The sequence below is a fragment of the Cervus elaphus genome, chromosome 12, assembly GCF_910594005.1.
Source record: "Cervus elaphus chromosome 12, mCerEla1.1, whole genome shotgun sequence".
NCBI classification, from domain to species: Eukaryota; Metazoa; Chordata; class Mammalia; order Artiodactyla; family Cervidae; genus Cervus; species Cervus elaphus.
The window spans coordinates 66524783-66543026 of record NC_057826.1 but is presented as its reverse complement, the minus strand read 5'-3'; the positions used below and the strand labels follow the sequence as shown (position 1 = coordinate 66543026).

At 44.9% G+C, this 18244-nt stretch overlaps 1 protein-coding gene across 1 annotated transcript in view; it reads right to left on the bottom strand.

The window, feature by feature from the left end:
- The window catches only part of RASGRP1 (RAS guanyl releasing protein 1), a 73075-nt gene extending 56099 nt beyond the window's left edge, over window positions 1–16976 (bottom strand). Inside the window, exons 1-2 of the mRNA XM_043920454.1 lie at window positions 16673–16976; window positions 12247–12431 (exon numbers count right to left, since the gene is read on the bottom strand). Of these exons, the coding sequence (XP_043776389.1) occupies window positions 12247–12431; window positions 16673–16707 (220 nt within the window). The 5' untranslated portion in view covers window positions 16708–16976. The remainder of the gene's footprint in view (window positions 1–12246; window positions 12432–16672) is intronic.
- Window positions 16977–18244: the final 1268 nt, after the last annotated feature.

Genomic DNA, 18244 nt, shown 5'->3' with positions numbered 1-18244 from the left:
CCACATTCCCTGACTGGGGAATCTTTAGTGAAAGAATCTTAAGCTGATAAGCAGGGAAGCAAGTCGAGAAAGAAGAAAGAGACAGAAAATACATTCTGGTATCTCATGATAGTGTTCTAGTCCCTAATTCTAGAGGTTTCCAAGGCCTATAGGTATCTTCTACTCCTTCTGTGCTTCAGTTACATCAAATACCTGTATTCCTTCAATAAATTCCATAAAAGAGTTCATATTGGATTTATCACTGCCCTAATATTTTGAAAAAATGAAAAAATAACTTTTTTGGGTCTTATTGACTAAATACCTATTTATATAGCTCATATTCATGTACAATTTAAAATTATACTACCTGCTAGGTTCATACTTACAAGTGTCTATTATGACAACACCTGGTAATTTTTTTTGACCCAGCCATTTTGACCAGGTATCTCCATCTTGTATCTCCATGATGCAATTATGGATCCTTTGATAGTCTGCATTATTAATCTGGGAAGATGATATACTAACGTTCAAGTCTATAAACTAACCCTAAACCCTAACCCCAATATTTTGCTTATCTACTATTTTTGATTATCTACTCTAACAACAGTGCTAACTGCTCAGTCATGTGTGACTCTTTCCCACTCCGTGGGCTGTAGGCCACCAGGCTCCTCTGTCCAGGGAATTCTCCAGGCAAGAGTACTGACGATTCCCTTCCCCAGGGGATCTTCCCAACTCAGGGATCAAACCCAGGTCTCCTACATTGTGGGCATATTCTTTACCGTCTGAGCCACCAGGGAAGCCCCATATCCTATAATAGTTTCTAATTATATTTTACATAAATGATTTCTTTCTACTTAAAGATATCCACTTCACAACAAAACAGAGGTTATGTATTAAATTTCATGTTGATAGAAACTGAGCCTCAGAAATGTTAAAAAACTTGCTAAGGGCAAAAACATTCCTATGTGTGAGCATTAGGACTAGAACTCATAATTCAATCAGGGTATTAGTCCCTTAATCAGGAAAGTCTATTTCTATTAATGCAATTTCAGATTATGTTAACTTTTTGAGAAGTCACATGGCACTACTGGCTCATTCTAAATTAATAATCTACTAAAATCCTTTGACATTTTTCATAAGATGACAATCTATTTTTTTTTCCATCCAGAATATATACAAAGCAATATTACTAAACCTAAGTGTAAGACATTTATTCTTATTGAAGTGTCATCCAAGTTCTTTGTTCTTCCTTATTGATCCTCCTGAACTTTGGTTTTTATCTAATGTACTTAGTATTTCCATCAGTGTGTCTAACAAAACCACAGACTGTGTTTAAATTTGATGAAATGTCCAGAGCCACTCATAAGTGTTTACATCTGCAGAATGACATCCATCCATACCCATGTTTGTATGTACACACTTTGATTTTAATTACTAACCAGCTCTGAATCTATCTGGATCTATATGCAGCCTGTATTCGCCCTTCCGACATTTACTGAGAATTTAGTTTTGACTTCAGCAGGCCATCAGTGCCTCACCCATATACTCTTAGGCCTTCCCATTGTAGTATATGCCCACCCAACTCCCAGCTGCCTGACGGCTTCCTTGGGAGACCCCTTCCATCCTCACCTGTGTGCCAGGCGGCTCAGACGTGGTGGAGAATTAAGATCCCCTAGAAGCAGTCCTTAAGCATGTAAGTACCCCAGTTCCTTTGCCTTAAGTAAGATAGCTCTGAAACCTCCTACTCCCAGAGTAACAACCCACTTTACAAAGCACCCTTCATAAACTACCTTCCCAGTTTTTTCCTAGAATCATCTTCTGAAGTAAACTATTTGTCAGAAAGTTAACAAGGCCCTAAGATTTTTCCCAGTTTCTGAAAGGAAAGCTTCCCTTCAGCAAAACCAGTCTGACTTTTCCTATTCATTAGGGAAAAAAAGCTCACCTCAAGACTTTTAAGTTAATGGGAGCATTTGTTTCCTTCATTTTTAACTATAATCAGTCATAGTTATCATAACTTAATTAGCATTTAGCATTGAAAAGAAATGAGTAACTACTCTTCTTTTCTTGTAATGTCTTCAATTCCTCATTAGAATCATTTTAGTTGCCAAGCAACCTTCACTTTTATGTCTCATACATGAAGAGATTATGCCAGAATTATTTTTTAAAATCAATTTTAGGATGGAGTAGCAACTCTGTATGCTAGTACACCTCTTTATAAATATTTAAGATCATAATTGTTTACAATGTGAATTACGAAAAGCAAAGAGTTAATTATAGTCAACCTACCAGAAAAAGTTAATATGATTGCAGAACATAAATATGCATAGAATATAATCTAGGAAGACACACCCAACTGTGTCAATGGTATTTTTCTTGCTTATGGTGGTAGAATGGATGCATGCAATCTTCTTCTTTTTGCAAGTCTGTATTTTATAAGCTTTCTATGGTGAAAATAATTTAAAAAGCTATTAAAATTTTAAAAGTAAGGCATGAGAACTTAGTTACAATTAGATCTTTGTAAATACAAGAAAATGGATGTTAGCTAAACTTACTGTGGTAATCAATTCACAGTATATATCGATCAAACCATTATGCTATACCCCTTAACCTTACACAGTGATGTATGTCTATTTCTCAAAAAAACTAGAAAAATGTAAGTATGTGAGTTGAGTTAGTCAGATCTTTGTAAATACAAGAACTTATAAAGTGGCACATTTTATGTTATGTATACTTTACCACAATAAAAAAGCCTATGCAAGTACAACATAGATTTGGTCTAATTAATAATTTAGGGAAAAATGGATTTAAATTTGGTTGGCCTTCTAATTCCTCACCCCAAGGATACTGACTCTTCTAATAATCAAAAGTATACAAGTTCCCAAAGGACTTTCAAGTTCACATTCAACATCATAATTGAAACCTGATTATGGCATTTTCAGTCTCAGAAATCATTTTAGGAATATGGCAATAGGGGAAACTGAGGCTCTGAGTTACAAAATGGCAAGTCTAAGTGCTCTGGATTTAAGCCAATGACAACCTCAAACACAAAACTGAAAGTTTCTTTCTTTTTCATTGAACACCACCGACAAACTTATACCAAACATCCACAATAGTGGAATATGAAATTACATCATAAAAAGTGAAGTGAAGTCACTCAGTAGTGCCCAACTCTTTGCCACCCCATGGACTGTAGCCTACCACGCTCCTCCATCCATGGGATTCTCCAGGCAAGAGTACTGGAATGGGTTGCCATTTCCTTCTCCAGGGGATCTTCCTGACCCAGGGATCGAACCTGGGTCTCCCACATTGCAGGCAGACACTTAACCCTCTGACCCACCAGAAAGCCCTCATCATACAATGGATTTAATAAAACTTAGATTAAAATGACAATGGGGGGACTTCCCTGGTGGTCCAGTGGTTAGGAATCTGCTTGCAATGCAGGGGACTGGGTTTCAACCCCTGTAGGGGGACTAAGATCCCACATGATGCAGAGCAACTAAGCCCGTAAGTCACAATTACTGCACCCTTGTGCTACATCTAGAGAGCGCGCGCGCCGCAACAGAAGGAAGATCCTGCATGCTGCAACTAGGGTCAGAGCAGCCAAATAAATGCACAAATAACAAAATGACAATGGAATAGTCACCAAATCTTTAGAACAGGGATTTTTTTTTCAAGTTTAGAGTTAATACAGGAAAAGATAACAGATAAAAGGAAACATTGACAATTTAACTACATAAAAATGTAAAATTTCACTTCATTAATATCTCAAAACCAACATAAAAATGGAAAGGAGTGAGGAAAAAAGTGTCAGTAACAAATACCAATCAAACAGTTAGCAGGCTTAAAAAAAATAAATAATAAAAAGCTTTTGCAAACCTCTAATAAGAAAAACATTAAACAAATGATAAATAGGCAAAGGATATAAACAGTTCACAAAATTAGAAATATACCAAGCAATAAACTTATGAAAATATATTCAACAAAAGCTTGATTTTATGTATCAATAGTACCTGTTACCACATGGAGAGATACAAAGGCAAATGATTAAACAGATGGAATCAGAAACAAAGAGTGACAGCATATAATATATAAACACATGAAGAACAGAGTCACAAAATTGAGGTTTAGTTGACCAGAAATAGGGGAAAATTTAATCATGGAGAATTTTTAGAGGAAGTAAATTAAGAGAACAAAACACAGAGTGATAACTTTGACTCCGGAATGCAAATGTCTCAGTATTAAAGTTTCACTGTGACATCTTTTTAATGTTATATAGGTTTCAAAGTATACAGCACTATGATCCAGTGTTTGTATACACTACACAGTGACCACCCCCAAAAGTCTATTTACCACCTGTTACCATACATCTGACCCCTTGCATCTCTTTCCTCCAACCCCCACGCCCCTTCCTCTCTCGTGACCACAGAACTGTCACTTCTTTAAGAAAATTTCTCAACTTCACTGATATATAACTCTTTATCTCTAAGGTATATTGTTCCTTTTCTTTGCAGAACACATGGAGAGTTGTTTTATAAGATATTTAGATGAAAGAAAGAAGTAAAACAAAGGCAAATAATATTTCTCTTAACCAGGTAACACAAAGTAAGATTTCCAGTTTTCAGCTTCCTACCTTGGCCCTTTGCCATGTAAGCCTCCTCTGTAGCTGGGGGAAAGTGCTAGTAAATGTTTAACAATGTCTTCTTCAGGGGTGGGTTGAGAAGAAGCCCTGATTAGTAGCGATGGCCCATTTCCTCGGTGTAAATACTCCCAAAGCAGGCAACATCAAGCTCCTGACAGGACTTCATGACCATGGAGCTGGGAAGAGACGCAGGTGTGTCTACCCACTATATGTATGAATACATGGATGACATGTATGTGCTATACATGAACATCATACTGCTACAAAGCACCCATGGGCTTCCCTGATGGCTCAGACAGTCAAGAATCTGCCTGCAATGCAAGAGACCTGGGTTTGATCCCTGGATTGGGAAGATCTCCTGGAGAAGGGAACGGCTACCCACTCCAGCATTCCTGCTTGGTGGACTCCACGAACTGAGGAACCTGGAGGGCTACAGTCCGCAGGTCGCAGAGACTCAGACAGTACTGGGTGGCTGAGCAGAGCACACCGCATTCGTACCATGCAGACACAACAAACATCATCTCAAGATAACGGATGACAGCGAAATGGGATGACATATTAGGAAATGATGAGTTTTGAGGGCTTATTTTTAATATAATTGTAAGTTTACATAATTTAATTTTTATTGATGGTTGTGTTGAGCAACTGGCCAGCCAAACTCCTGAAGATGTAACAACCTGCTCTCACAGAGTAAGGCTTTCAAGATTGTGACAGCATCCAATCGAGCGTGGTGCCCTGCGTATCTGCAGAGGCCGTGTGAAGCTCACCGGCTTCCACTCTCACTCTTTCCCCGCTGTCTTCCTCATAACACTTTAGGACAACACGACCCGCTGGCAGCTCAAACTATCTGCAGACCAAGGCACCAAGCCCAGCAGCCGTCACCGCTCCAGGAGGAAACAGGCGGGCCCTACCCTCAGGAGCTGGGCCAGGGCTGAGGCCTGCACTTCAGATGGCCTTCCCCGGTGGTCTCACCGCCCATCACTGCTGGTTCAGCCAACAACTGAACAGAACAAATTGCCTTTTTTTTTTTTTTGGCCATATTGTGTGGCATGTAGAATCTTAGTTCCCTGACCCTGGATCCAAACCCGAGCCCCCTGCATTGGAAGCTCAGTCTAAACCACTGGACCATCAGAGAAGTCCCCTGAACACACTGCTTTTGCTTTCACACTACTTCCCAACGTGTTTCCATCATGAACGTAATAACCTTCATGTCAACACAGGGCTTTAAGAAGTCTGCTGGAAAAGCAGCACTTTTGGAGCAGTGCTCAGAGGCGGCACTGCGCCAGTTCCCCCAGCTAAGCCACTACTTGTGAATCTTGACCTGCAGGGAGCAGGCACACTCTAAGAAGCCAGGCCCTCCAGCACCGCAGGAACTGGGCTGAGCGTGGCTTAAAGGTGGAAATGCAGGTTGGGAATGCCTTTGCGGGCCAGGAGCCAAACTATAGTAATGACAGACACCCACTTTCTGTTTATTCCATGGCCAAAAGACTGACAGGCAGGAGTTTTCAAGAGTTCCTACAGCTGAGAAGGGATAGAAATGCAGGTAAATCTGACAGAAGTGGGCACAGTGTTACAAACCTGCTCAGGGGCAGGGGTCTTTCTCTTGTTAGATCTGGACTGACTGCTTCAGACATGCCCAGGAGGCTGGCTTCAATCCGGTTCACAGAGCTGAAAAGCTATTTGCTCTATCGTTTTTCAGAGGATTTGTATTCTTCAAGCTTTCCATGTTTCCTTAGAAAGCCTGAGAAAATGCTCTGATATGTCCAAGAAGCAGGTATGTGTGCTGTAGGATGGTATTTCTCAAAATCAGTGTGTGGGTCACCTCCATCAAAGCCACAGTGACTGTAGGCTTAACGAAAAATCCTGGAGTTGACCCCCAGGAATCTGAATGCTGAACACACCCCACAACAATGACTGTTCCTGTTACAGTTGGAGAACCTCCGGTAGAGTGGAGAGAACAGGGACCTGAGACCAGAGTCCAGACCTCAGCAGCTCTCCCACTCATGAGGGAGGCCACTCTCCACAGGTTAATAACGTTCCTGAGCTTCAAATGCCCGTTAACTAAAAAAGCAAAAATAATATCCACCTCACAGGGGTGTCGTGAACATGGATGAGACCAGTTCAGGTAAAGGTCCAGCGCCCTACTGAACAGGCAGTAAATAAGTGTCCAACCACCGTCAGTCTCCTGTCTACCTGTCTCTCTTTTTCTCTCAGTAACCTCACTTCTCCGGCTGGAGTTACTGAACTAAAATGCTCAGCCTTCCCGAACACTGTCAACCTTACGCATGTACACTGTGAGGAGCGCCTCTGTTCTCTGTTGCAGATGGAGGTCTGCTGTAAACACCATCGCCCAACAGAGCACAGATGTGAGTGGAGTCCCATCTCCTCCCTTCTCAGGCCTGGCAGCCACTGTGTCTCACACCCCGGAGAGGGCAGACATGCCAGCCTGGCAAAACGCAGCAAAGAGGCCCCTTGGAGCACACAGCATCCCCATCACACCATACGAGTTCACTCCAGGGGACTAAGAACGGTCATACCTGGGAGCTGCTCTAATGCCCAGAAGCTTCAGGACGTGGGTGCCTTAAGGACCACCCTCTACAGTGAAATCTTGTAGCTGTGACTCCCAGAGATGGGACTTCCACCGAGGAGGTTACTGGTACCGCTGTGGTCTTCACAAAGGGCTTGTGCTCATGACGGCCAGCCTTCCCGACCCTACACTTGGTTTTGTTCCTTGGAGTTGCTGGTTCTTGGGCCCGAGTGCCCTTCAATGTCACGGCCCTTGGCTTCTGGCCTTGTGCCTCTGTTGCCTCTGGACGCCTGGCTTTGGTGCAGACTAAAGCGGCAGAGTGCTAAGGAACCCTGAATCTTGCCTCTGCCATGGAGGGAACCGGAGTCCCAAGTGTGTGTGTGCTTTTTTGGTTCTAACTTTAAAAATCGATGCAGTGTTTTATCTTTAACTAGCTGAGGTCATACAATGCTTTTAACAACCAATGTCTATGCAGTGCTTTTAACAACCAGCTGCAGGAAACATACCTGTTAGTGGGATGGGAAATAAACCTGCTAGTCCTGGGGTTTTCTTCTTTGGGAGACACGATGCATACACTAATTTTAATTAACTCAGAATTTGTTTGAGAGTGAGTTTCAGGCAGATGCCTGGTATATAGATAGGGCTCAATAAAGATTTCCTACAGTGAATGGAATTTAATTTCTAATCCGGGGGACACCAAGCCTGCAGATTGTGGGCACAGAGAACAGACGTGTTCTGTGTGGCCTGAAGGGCTCCCCTGAGTGAGGGGAGGCCTGCCCTAGGAGAAGAACCCCAAGCATGGCCTGGCTGAGATTGCAAGAGGCTTCTGGGAGGGGAGACATGAAGGAGGTTGTTTTAATTCTCATAGGTTTTACTTATTTTCTTGTTTGTCCATGGAGATAGTAATACCAGACCTATTTCACAGTTGTTTTTAGTTTAAAAGAAAATCAGTACATATAGCCTTCACACACACACACACAAAATAAATAAGATACTACTGTGTTTCCTTTCTCATTGATATGTAAGACAAAGACACTGAGGTTTTTCCCATGCCCCATCTGGGAGCAGGAGGACTGTTTGCTGAGGGTCCCTTACTGGGACGTGCCTGCAGTTTTCTTTCTGATGCTGTCACAGTTGTCTTACGTTCAGAGGGGGGCAGAATTGGGATATCTGAAACCTTCCATTTGACTCTCAAAGCTGGCAGCCCTCTTACAAAGTGAAAACATTATAAAGAGCTCAGATGATCTCATAGGTCTTTCCTACCTCTGAAACAGATGGTGTGATTCACATACATTTGCCATAAATGTACCAGGTTGTGATGATTTGCCTCATTATGCTCAGTGGAAGAGCAATAATACGATACCAGCAATAATACGGTGAGGATGTAAAAGCATGACCTCTGCTTAAAACAGAAGGTGGGAGTGGGCTCTTTCATGGTGAAAGCAACACACGATGACTCAAGGCTCTGAATTTCTAATCACAGATCTGTAACCTTGTGTGTGACACTGGGAGGCTTACCAGTACCTTCAAGAGTACCCTTAATTTGCACATGCTGGTCATTCACCCTTAAAAGCCTTGTAGTAAGTCCTTCCTCTGAGAACAGTGTGGGAGGTAATTAATGGTTAATAATACTAAAGGGGGAGCCATGTGTATAGACTACCAAATGCCCAGGATGCCTTAGAGTCTAGTAGCTGGAGCTGCTAGAAGAATGTAAATCCCACATTGCTTTTACCCTTTGAGTCAACCGTCCACCCAGGCTGGCACCACTGAACAGACTTTCTGCAAAGAAGGAAATGTTTTCTATTTACTCTGTCCAGCAGCAGGTACCACTCGTGACTCTTGAGCATTTGAAATATGGCTGCTGAGGCTTAGGAACTGAATTTTACATTTGATTTAATTTTAATTAAAATGTCTACATAAATAGTCACATGTGGGTAGCGGCTACCATATTGGACAGCAAAGCTATAGCCAATTCAAAGCATCTACACCAAGGTGAGGTTGAGAAAGTAGTAAAAAATACATTAATAAGTTAACTAATCAGTCTTTATGTTCAAAAGAGGTTTTTTCCCCTCCATCTTCTTTGCCAAGTTGGTGGGAGGAGTGGCTAAACCTGAGTCTAAAGGGAGAGATTACCAAAAAAAAGGAAAACTTTTCCCACATTTCAACAGTGCTATTTCCCTTTTCATGGGTATTCAAATGAGAAGACTTCTAAACTCACAAAGAAAAATTAAGCCAGACTGTTTTATTCTAAAGCAAAACTCTTCTATACTAATCAGAGAAAATAACCAGTAAGATGTCTCAAAAAAATTAAAAAGAAAAAAAAATTAACCTCGCTCATTACTATTCTCTGATCACCTCCGAGGAGACCTACAAAGGCAGAAGTGACACGGCTGGCTGCCTGTCACCGTCCTGCTTGAATCCCCAGCCCCACCCCCCTCCAGCTCCACACCCCTCCTCCACTGGACAACTCAACTGATAACCTGAGTCAAAATCACAGATGAAAGTGCTGGTTCCCATTCCCTCCAGACATGCCTCTTTCATGTAAATTCTGTGGCAGGAAGCCCTTCAGGACATCACCTGCACAGCCTTGCCTTGAGAAGGCACCCTCCTGCCTCCCGCAGCATTCTCACAGTCCTGCTCAGAGATTTGAACAGAGAGTGGGTGCTCTCCCCAATATGCGTTCTCAACCCCAGAGTGAACTTACTCCAAGTCTTCTTGGTTTAAGGAATTTATTCTTCTTGCATGCTTTAGCTTATCACCGCCCTGTCTTTTGCATATCCTCCCCCCGCCAAACAGTGCATTTCTCAGGAATTCTAAGCTTGAATAATGGAAGAGGGGTTCGGTCACTGTAATTCTCCTCATGCAACAGCCAGTCAGGTGCAATTAGGGGCTTAATTAGGGACTATCTATGCTTCATGATAATGGTTAAAAGACCATGAGACTCAATGGGATTTTTATACCTTTGGGATTTTAAGGTACTTTTCGGTTCAATATAATCCAGGAAACAAAGTATCTTTAGCCCTCTTATGATTCATTCATTGAGGGGAGTGGGTTAGGCTTGCTTATTCTGCAGGGCTTCAGAATCCCTCCTGTATTTTTCAGGTTGACGGCTGGACGACTTGAAGGTTAGAAAAACAGCCCTGAACCCAGAGGGCAACTGGATGACTGGCACAGGAAGAAGAAAGACTGCAGGATTGCTGGGTCCTATTTCCTCAACAGTGAAATGGAAAGAGGATAAAAATGCTTATTCATGAAATAGTCACAGTGCCCTGCGAAAGACGGGTAAATAAGACGACCGTAACTGTGTGAGAAGCTTTGCAGCTTATGAGCTGAGAACCAGGTGAAAGTCAAGTGCCTGACGAACAATGGCTCATCACCACCAAGCTTCCCTCCATCCCCCTGGCTTCTAGTTTATCTTCTTGTACGGTTATTTTCCAAAGAGGTTAAGTAGAAAATCATTTATTTTGCTCCTGAATTCATCCTTAGCTGAAATACTAAACTGTAAATAAATAACAATTCAATTAAAATTTAATGCTGAATTAGTAAAAAAAAAAAAACAAACAAAAAATATGCTCCTTCTTTTCCAAATTGAAAAATCTAAAACAAAAAAGCAGTGATTCTCAAAGTGAGGTTCTTGGATCAACTGCAGCAGCATCACCTGGGAGACTGATAGAACAGTAAGTTCTCGGGCCCCACCTTGGACCTTTGAGAACAGCCAGTCTGGGGGTGGGGCCCAGCAATCTGTGTTACCACAAAAACCGCCACATGATTTTGCAGGAACATTTGAGAACCGCTGCTTTAAATCAATGTTGGAATCATGGAAACTGTTCAATGTTTTGTTAAATCCAATTAAAGGAGGATCCCTAAAATGTCCAGCTTTCCTAAGTCTACAAATAAGGTCTGACTGAGCACTACGTAGATCCAGTGAAAGTCACTGAGTCGTGTCTGACTCTGTGACCCCATGGACTATATAGTCCATGGAATTCTCCAGGCCAGAATACTGGAGTGGGTAGCCTTTCCCTCCTCTAGGGGATCTTCCTAATCCAGGGATTGAACCCAGCTGTCCCGCATTGCAGGTGGATTCTTTACCAGCTGAGCCACAAGGGAACACAGATCCAGCCAATGAATAAATCCCTCATTCTGAGTTTTAACAATCTCATAGTCACGCTACCTGGGATCTTATCAAGCACCTGGAATCTGACCAAGTCTTCCTTAAGCTCCCCGGAAGGTGCCAGGGTGGGGTGGTCTGGGGCTTCTGAGCTGAGCCACACAAGCTCATCAGCTTCCCAGTGGGAGACAGAGAGGTCCCAAAGGAGCAGAGTGGGTACCAGTGATAATGGAACTCTATGAATTTTCCATCATTCCTTTTTCAGGGAGGGGAACAAATGTTTAGTCCTTTTCCATCACTATTTCACATATAACAATCAAAAGAGACTGCCTACAATTTTTTTTTTTTTAAATAGGGCATCTTTGCCGATAACCCTTGTCAGCTGCGCTAAGCTGCTCACCCCTCATGGTGTGTCGGGTGATGACAGAGTGCGGCATCTAGATAACTCCCTGCCAACACGTCTGGCTGCTCCTTTCATAGATCCCCAATCTTCAATCACACCGCTCATTTGCCAGTATCTCCCAGGCACAGACAGTTTGGCCTTACCCAGCCCTTTCTTATTCCACCTCAACCACCCTTCGAGATTGTGAGGGGAATTATTCAGACTTTGCCATCCAATGATCCAAACTGCTGTCTGGTAACAGCGTTTGCTAGTCTTTGTGTGCCCCAAGAACCTAAGAACAGAAAAGCGCCAGATGCACCATTGCATTTTATGATATTTTTCATCACGAGAAAAACCTCCATCCTGAGAAAATTGGAAACACAAACTCTCCTCAGTAACTTTTCTCGCTTTAAATCGCACCTCTCATCACGACCTATTACACCCACACAGTCATGTGCCATAGGCACTGCACACTGTCTCTAACATTTCAAAGGCTCGAAAGCTATTTTTAAACCCCAAATGCAATGTAGGTTGCTATTCTATAAAGCACTTTTTAAGGAAGAACAAGTAGAAGAGCCCCATTTATGCATGTGGGCAGTTCGCCAACTCACCGAAAGACTGAACACAGCTGTCGATGAGATCGTCCAGGCTGGCTCCTTTGGCGAAATGTCCCAGAGGCACCATCATTCGGAACTGGGTGATCTGGGCCAGGCTGGGATGGGAGGGGAGGGGGCTGCTGGAGGGCTTCGCCTCTAGTCTCGCTTTAGGGGCTGCTCTGCAGCCATGAGACGGTTTCCTAGGGAAAGAGAAGAGGAACGGAATGAGAGGAGAGCAGCCAGGGGACAGACCACCTTGACAGCTCTGCACTCTGTAGGCAGACAGAGGAGAAAAGGAGATAAAACAATTAATCCCAGGAGTCGGGCTGATAAGACATACCCCTCCCACTTGGTAAAGGCACCAAGCGGACTGGTTGGCTGTTAAAGGGATATCTCTCAAGCAAATAGCAAGGTGAGATTTCAGGGTTGCAAGCAGGGCTCTTCAGCCTGAGGCTGGGGTTGGTTTGGCCTGCTTTCTCCAGTTCTTGAAGGGGAGAGGCAGACGCAAGACCATCCTGGCAGGTTTTAGCTCCAAGCAATAAATTTTTTATTTTAGCCCAGAGACCACTGACTTCGGTCTTAAGAATTGTTTCAGTTTGGTCCCATCTTCAGCTAAATTCAACAATCTTGAGCAATACCAGAGTTACTGTCGAAAGTCAGGTGGCCTCAAAAACATCTTTAAGGATGTGGGGACCTGTGTGCAGGGGGTGAGGGTTATGGAGGTGGTGTTTAGATAATAAGCTAAATCTTGGTGGGTTCTAAGATTCTGTTTTTCATTATTGAGAGTCATTGAGTCATTTTTATCATTAAGCATCATTCTATCAAGTCCTTACTGATTATGAGAGCTTTATTTCAGACGTGAATGCAAAAGGAGAAGTCTGAACCTGGAAATGGCTTAGTAGCCCAATAGGTCAGTTTCATCCACTTTCATTTAGCTTTATCTTTGGTCATGACCTCAAGAGTAAAAGTCAATTTGTTGCACAATGATATCAATAGGTTAACTGAGCATTTTTTCTTCCATTAAAAAAATAAACATAACATACACAGAAACATATCTATCATCTCTGGAGGTTTACTAGCGATAGGTATTATTGCTGGTAACTCCTTTGAGCATATCCTCCCCTTCCTACTGTGCCTCTAGCTATCATGTTTACTCCCAGAGAAATATACCTCAGATCCATAACTTTAATTACTACATATTTGATAAACATATGATGGCATCAACTGATCAATAAGTACTTATTCTATGAGTAACACATGTATGAAAGACCAGAGAGGACCCATGAGACAGTCTGTGAAGGTATTCTGCAAACTATAAAACACACTCATTATATGTTAGTTGTTGTTGTAGTATGAAGGTCATCTGCAAGTTCCTCAATACAAAAATCTAGCTGGAGAATGAGAACCAGACCAAGAAAAGATAACTCTACAAATCTTAAATAACTGGCCTGTGAATGTCAAGGGCAAGAAGTGTGATGTTCTCAGAGGAGGGAGAACTGGTTCCAGGTGGAATGTTGGTGAAAGCTGTAACCGACAAGATGTAATATCACCCAGAAGGGGCTGAAGAAGTATTTGGATCAAAATAAAATATTGACGCACACGTGGATTTGGCAAAACCACCCTGTTAAAAGACAATGGGACCACTTACTGCACAGCCAGACTTGTGGAGGGAACACCAGGCCCTTCGAGTTCCTTTTCAAAGTAGCTCAGAAGCTGGTCTGGCATTGGCTGCTGCCACCTGTCCTGACCTAGGATGGGCTCAGTCAAGTCCAATCAGAAACTGGCTCTTAGGATCTGCTAGCCCAAGCCAGTGATTTCTGAAAGATCAAATTGGTATTATAGGACTTGATCAAGTTTCTGGCCACTACTGATTTTCACCCAGGCCCTGTGATGGCTCCAAGATCAGACCAGTATCTGAAAATGAAAGGAAACAATAATGGCCACCGGAACTAGTAACTCTGATAACAGCAGGCTCTGTGATGGAGATTTACATAGTCTTTAAAGCTTACAACCAAGATGTTATCTCCATTTCACGATTTTGAAACTGAGTCTAAAAGAGGCTAAGTGACATAGACAAGGTTGTATAACTCATATGTACTAGATCTGGGACTTGTACTTGGCACCTCTCTGATTCTGTTTAAAAAATATTTACTGTGCCTGGAACTGTGCATCTTTCACTATTTCAGAATTAGCAAAAAGCTGGATAGCCCCTCTGAAGTCATTCTCCAAGCCCTTCAACCATGCCTGTAGAAGTCCAGGCTTGGAAAGACAATGGGATAGGGCACCAGTGCCGAGCCAGCTAGAAGCCAGGCCTCCCCTGCCCATGTCATGCTCTCTTCCCACCGCAGAAGCAGTGATGATCCTAAACCTGGCACTGGTTATCCACTGTTGGGATCAGTCAGCTTTCAGCCTTAGCTGCTGTTCACCATTAAGACCTCCTCCCAAGGCAGAGTTGGGAAAGATGAAAACAAAGTCCTTCTGGTTAGAAGTCTTTTTTTCTTTTTTTTTCTCATATGCCTTCCACATTCTCTTAAGCTTGGACAGATGAGGACATGGCAATGAGGCGGTCTCCATATGCAGCTCTTCCCGCTAGGACTGGGAGGTGGGTGTCCACCTCTGTCTCTCAACTGGCCAATCCAGGGAAAATTCCATTTTCTCCCTCAGTTGATAGCATCAACCATTCAGGACTCAAAAGACTGCCCTGACTCTAATCCGAGTAATGGTTCCCAGTGTCACCTGAAGGGGAAACCACTTTGGTCCAGGAGGTGATTCTCAAAGGTAGATGCTTTTACCAGAACTAGGAGGGGCTGGTAACATTTACCCAAAACAAATGGACTTGAAGGGAGTATTTAGGGAGGAGGAAGGTAAAAGGGAGGTGAGAGATGCAGTTGGCAGAGAGGCTGCTGAGACTCAGAGGGCTTGGGCAGGAGAAACCAGGGAGAAGAGAACCTGCTAAAACCCAGACGGCATTCAGAGAGGTCGGGAAGATGAGAAGTATGTGCACCATAAATTAGGAAACTGGGCAATTTTGTTGTGCTGTCTCTTGACTGGCTGCTTTGTGACAGACCTTCAAATTGTTCTATCTTTTCTGGTGAAATGGCTAGATATAGGAATTTATAAACCACTTTCTTTTAGGCAGGTCTAAGGTTGTTTTTCCAATCTATAGAACCAATAGCCCCTAAGTCTGCAAACCCTTATGTATTTTTAAAGGATAGTAGGCAAATGTTTCCTCACCAGCTTAAAAAAAAAAAAAAAAGCCGGAGAGAAACAACTTGTAAGCATGCCCTGAGGCTACAACTGGTTAAGACCCTATCTAGTTTGCTGAAGGAGATTTTCAAAAATCTGAACTGATTCAGGTGCAATCCTCTCCAGCCTCAGGTACCTCCGTGGAGGTCACAATTTCGGGCTGAACTTCTTGTGAAATTCAGGCCAGAAGAGTGAGGGGTGAAATGGACAAAGAGAACGAAGGGAAACTCCCACAGTTTTCTTTGCAGTGAAAGATGGCTTTTATCAGCTTCTAGGGAGGATTTCTTCCAGTCCTGTCCTCTCCCTCCTCCCATAACACAGGCTGAATTTAATTTACCGGAGCCCCCTCCTCTCAATTCCATGCAGAGAACAGCGCTGGACCTTCACGGGCAGAGCAGGTGAGGGCATAAGGGGCCAAGAGCTTTTAGTTCCAAGAGGTCCAGCAGGGCAATGCTTCCTGCTGGACGGGGCACGTCAGGCGCAACATAATCTGCGTGGATGGAGGTGGGAAGAGCCCAGCTTGCCCGGCCCTATGCTGAGCTCAGGCAGTTGTCCGGTTCCGGCCCTTTGGGGAACAAACTCAAAGTTGCCCGCCCTCTCCGGGCCTCCTTACCCTGCCAACAGATTTTTGACTCACGGTCACTTTTCCGTCATTTTCTGTCACCTCAAGTCCCTCCTGAAACATGTCCCTAGGATCACGGTGGGTGAGGGGAGTGCAGGTTTCCACGCAAGCGGTTGCGTGGCTCGCCGACTCCTGCGCGCTCGCGTCTAACGCAGTTGGCCTTCCAGACCTCCGCGGGGCCGGACGGACCGCCAGGTGGCGCTGCCGGGGCCGCGGCAGGTGCGCGGGGCGCGGAAAGTCCACGAGTGGGAGTCCCCTGGGCCCAGCGCCGAGGGACCCGGGATCCAGTCGCTTAGCGCGATTCCGGGTCTCGCCGGATCAACTCAGGGCGCGCGTCCGCACCCAGCCCGTCGGGCGAGATGCGCCGGGCAACCCGGGCGCGTCCGTCCCTCGAGCCCGTCGCCCCAGACTAACCCGAGACCCCGGGGGACCGCCGCCCTCCGCACCTCGGGCCCGCAGCTTCCCAGAGGAGGTGGCGCCGTGCCAGCCGCCGCACTCCCCATCCCGGCGAGGTCCCGGGGTCGTGCGCGCCGTGCCCCCGCCCCAAGAAAGGAAACAGGCGCGCCTACTCACCGTGGAGCTTCTCTCGCTTTGCCCAGGGTGCCCATGGCCGCAGCCGTGCTCCCCGAGCCACCTCACCCAGCGCGGCGGGACTGGCTCGGCGGGGCGCGGGGCATCGCCGCCGTCACCGCCTGCCGAGCTCCTCCGCCCCGGCTCTGCTCGCCCGGGCCGCCCACCCGCCGCTCTCGGAGCTGGGCGAGCCGGAGCGCGGCGCACCGCAGCACAAACTTTGTGTGAGCGCGCCCCCTCGCCCTCCTCCCTGCGCGCGCGCACAGCCCGCCGCACCACCACCTGACGAGCGCTGATGGTTATCGCCCGAGGAAATGTGTGGCGCTCTTCAGCTCTTCCCCGAAACCTGCCCTCACTACTCCGTAGGCCCCAGAGGCCTGCGCCTCCCTCCACTCTCGCCTTTTGCTCCTGGTGCCTACTTCGGCCCGGGGCTGAGGTCGGAAGCGGAGCTGGAGGGGCGGGGAGGCTCCAGGTGCCCTGGATCCCACCCAGCCCGCGCCAGGAGTTCGGGTGGGAGCCGGAGGAAACTGGCCTCGCTCGGTGGCTCTAAGGGCAATCCCCACCTCCTTCGCCTTCCCGAATTTCAGTCCAGGCTCCCTAAGACCCCTTATCCCCTTGCCAGCCTCTCTTGTATACACCAGAGCGCCGAGTCGAGGGTGGGGTAAGGAACGAAAACAAAGTTGTAGGTCCGCCTTAGCCTGTGCTTTTGAGTATCATCTTGTTCGTAATTAGCAACTGGGCTGGAGAGACTTGTTCTGCACCCCGAGGTACACTCCAGATACGATCCATATCAGGGGAGACACAGCTGCTCGGCCTCTGTTGGGTATGGGAGTGAAGGGCACAGAGCTGGGGAGGAGTGGGAGAACTTTCTGACGGCAGATCTGATCATGAATGGTAAAAAGATAGTGATGGCAATAGCAAATGTTGACTGAGTACCTTGTGCTAATTGCTTTCCTCATTTACACCGTCTCCCCCAGATACCAAGAGGTCACTGTTTTAAAGATGAAAAATATTAAGGTTTAGAGCATAATATGCTTCCCATCATACAACTAGTACCCACCAGAGAGAACCACGACCTGGGCTGAGATCTGGCTGACTCCCTGTAAAGGCTGCGGGCCTGTCCTAATAACATACCTATTATCAGGGCCACATGCCTTAACTCCAGCCACATTAGTAAGTTCCTTCTCAGCCATGATGTTGTGGACCTTAAAGCCTCATATGTATATGCCACCTTCTCCTAAAAAGGAAATTCAAGATAGCTTACAAAGGTCCGTAATTCACCAAGCATATGAAATGAAATGTGAAATTAAAGTATATAAAATAGAAACAGAAATGAAAGGTTGCTGGTCTTTTGTTTTTTTTAATGCATCCCATAGAACAAGTGGGACCAAAAACTTTTCTCCTGGATTTCGAGTAGTCGTGTTCAAAAAGGAGGCCTTGCCTAAAGTTCAATTTCTGTCACATGCAAGACAAAAAAAAAACCAAAAAACAACAAACAATTGTTCATGAGATCAACTCTTCTGATATTGAGACCAGAAAGAAGTTTGAGAATGTTCACGAACATTGGGTAACAGA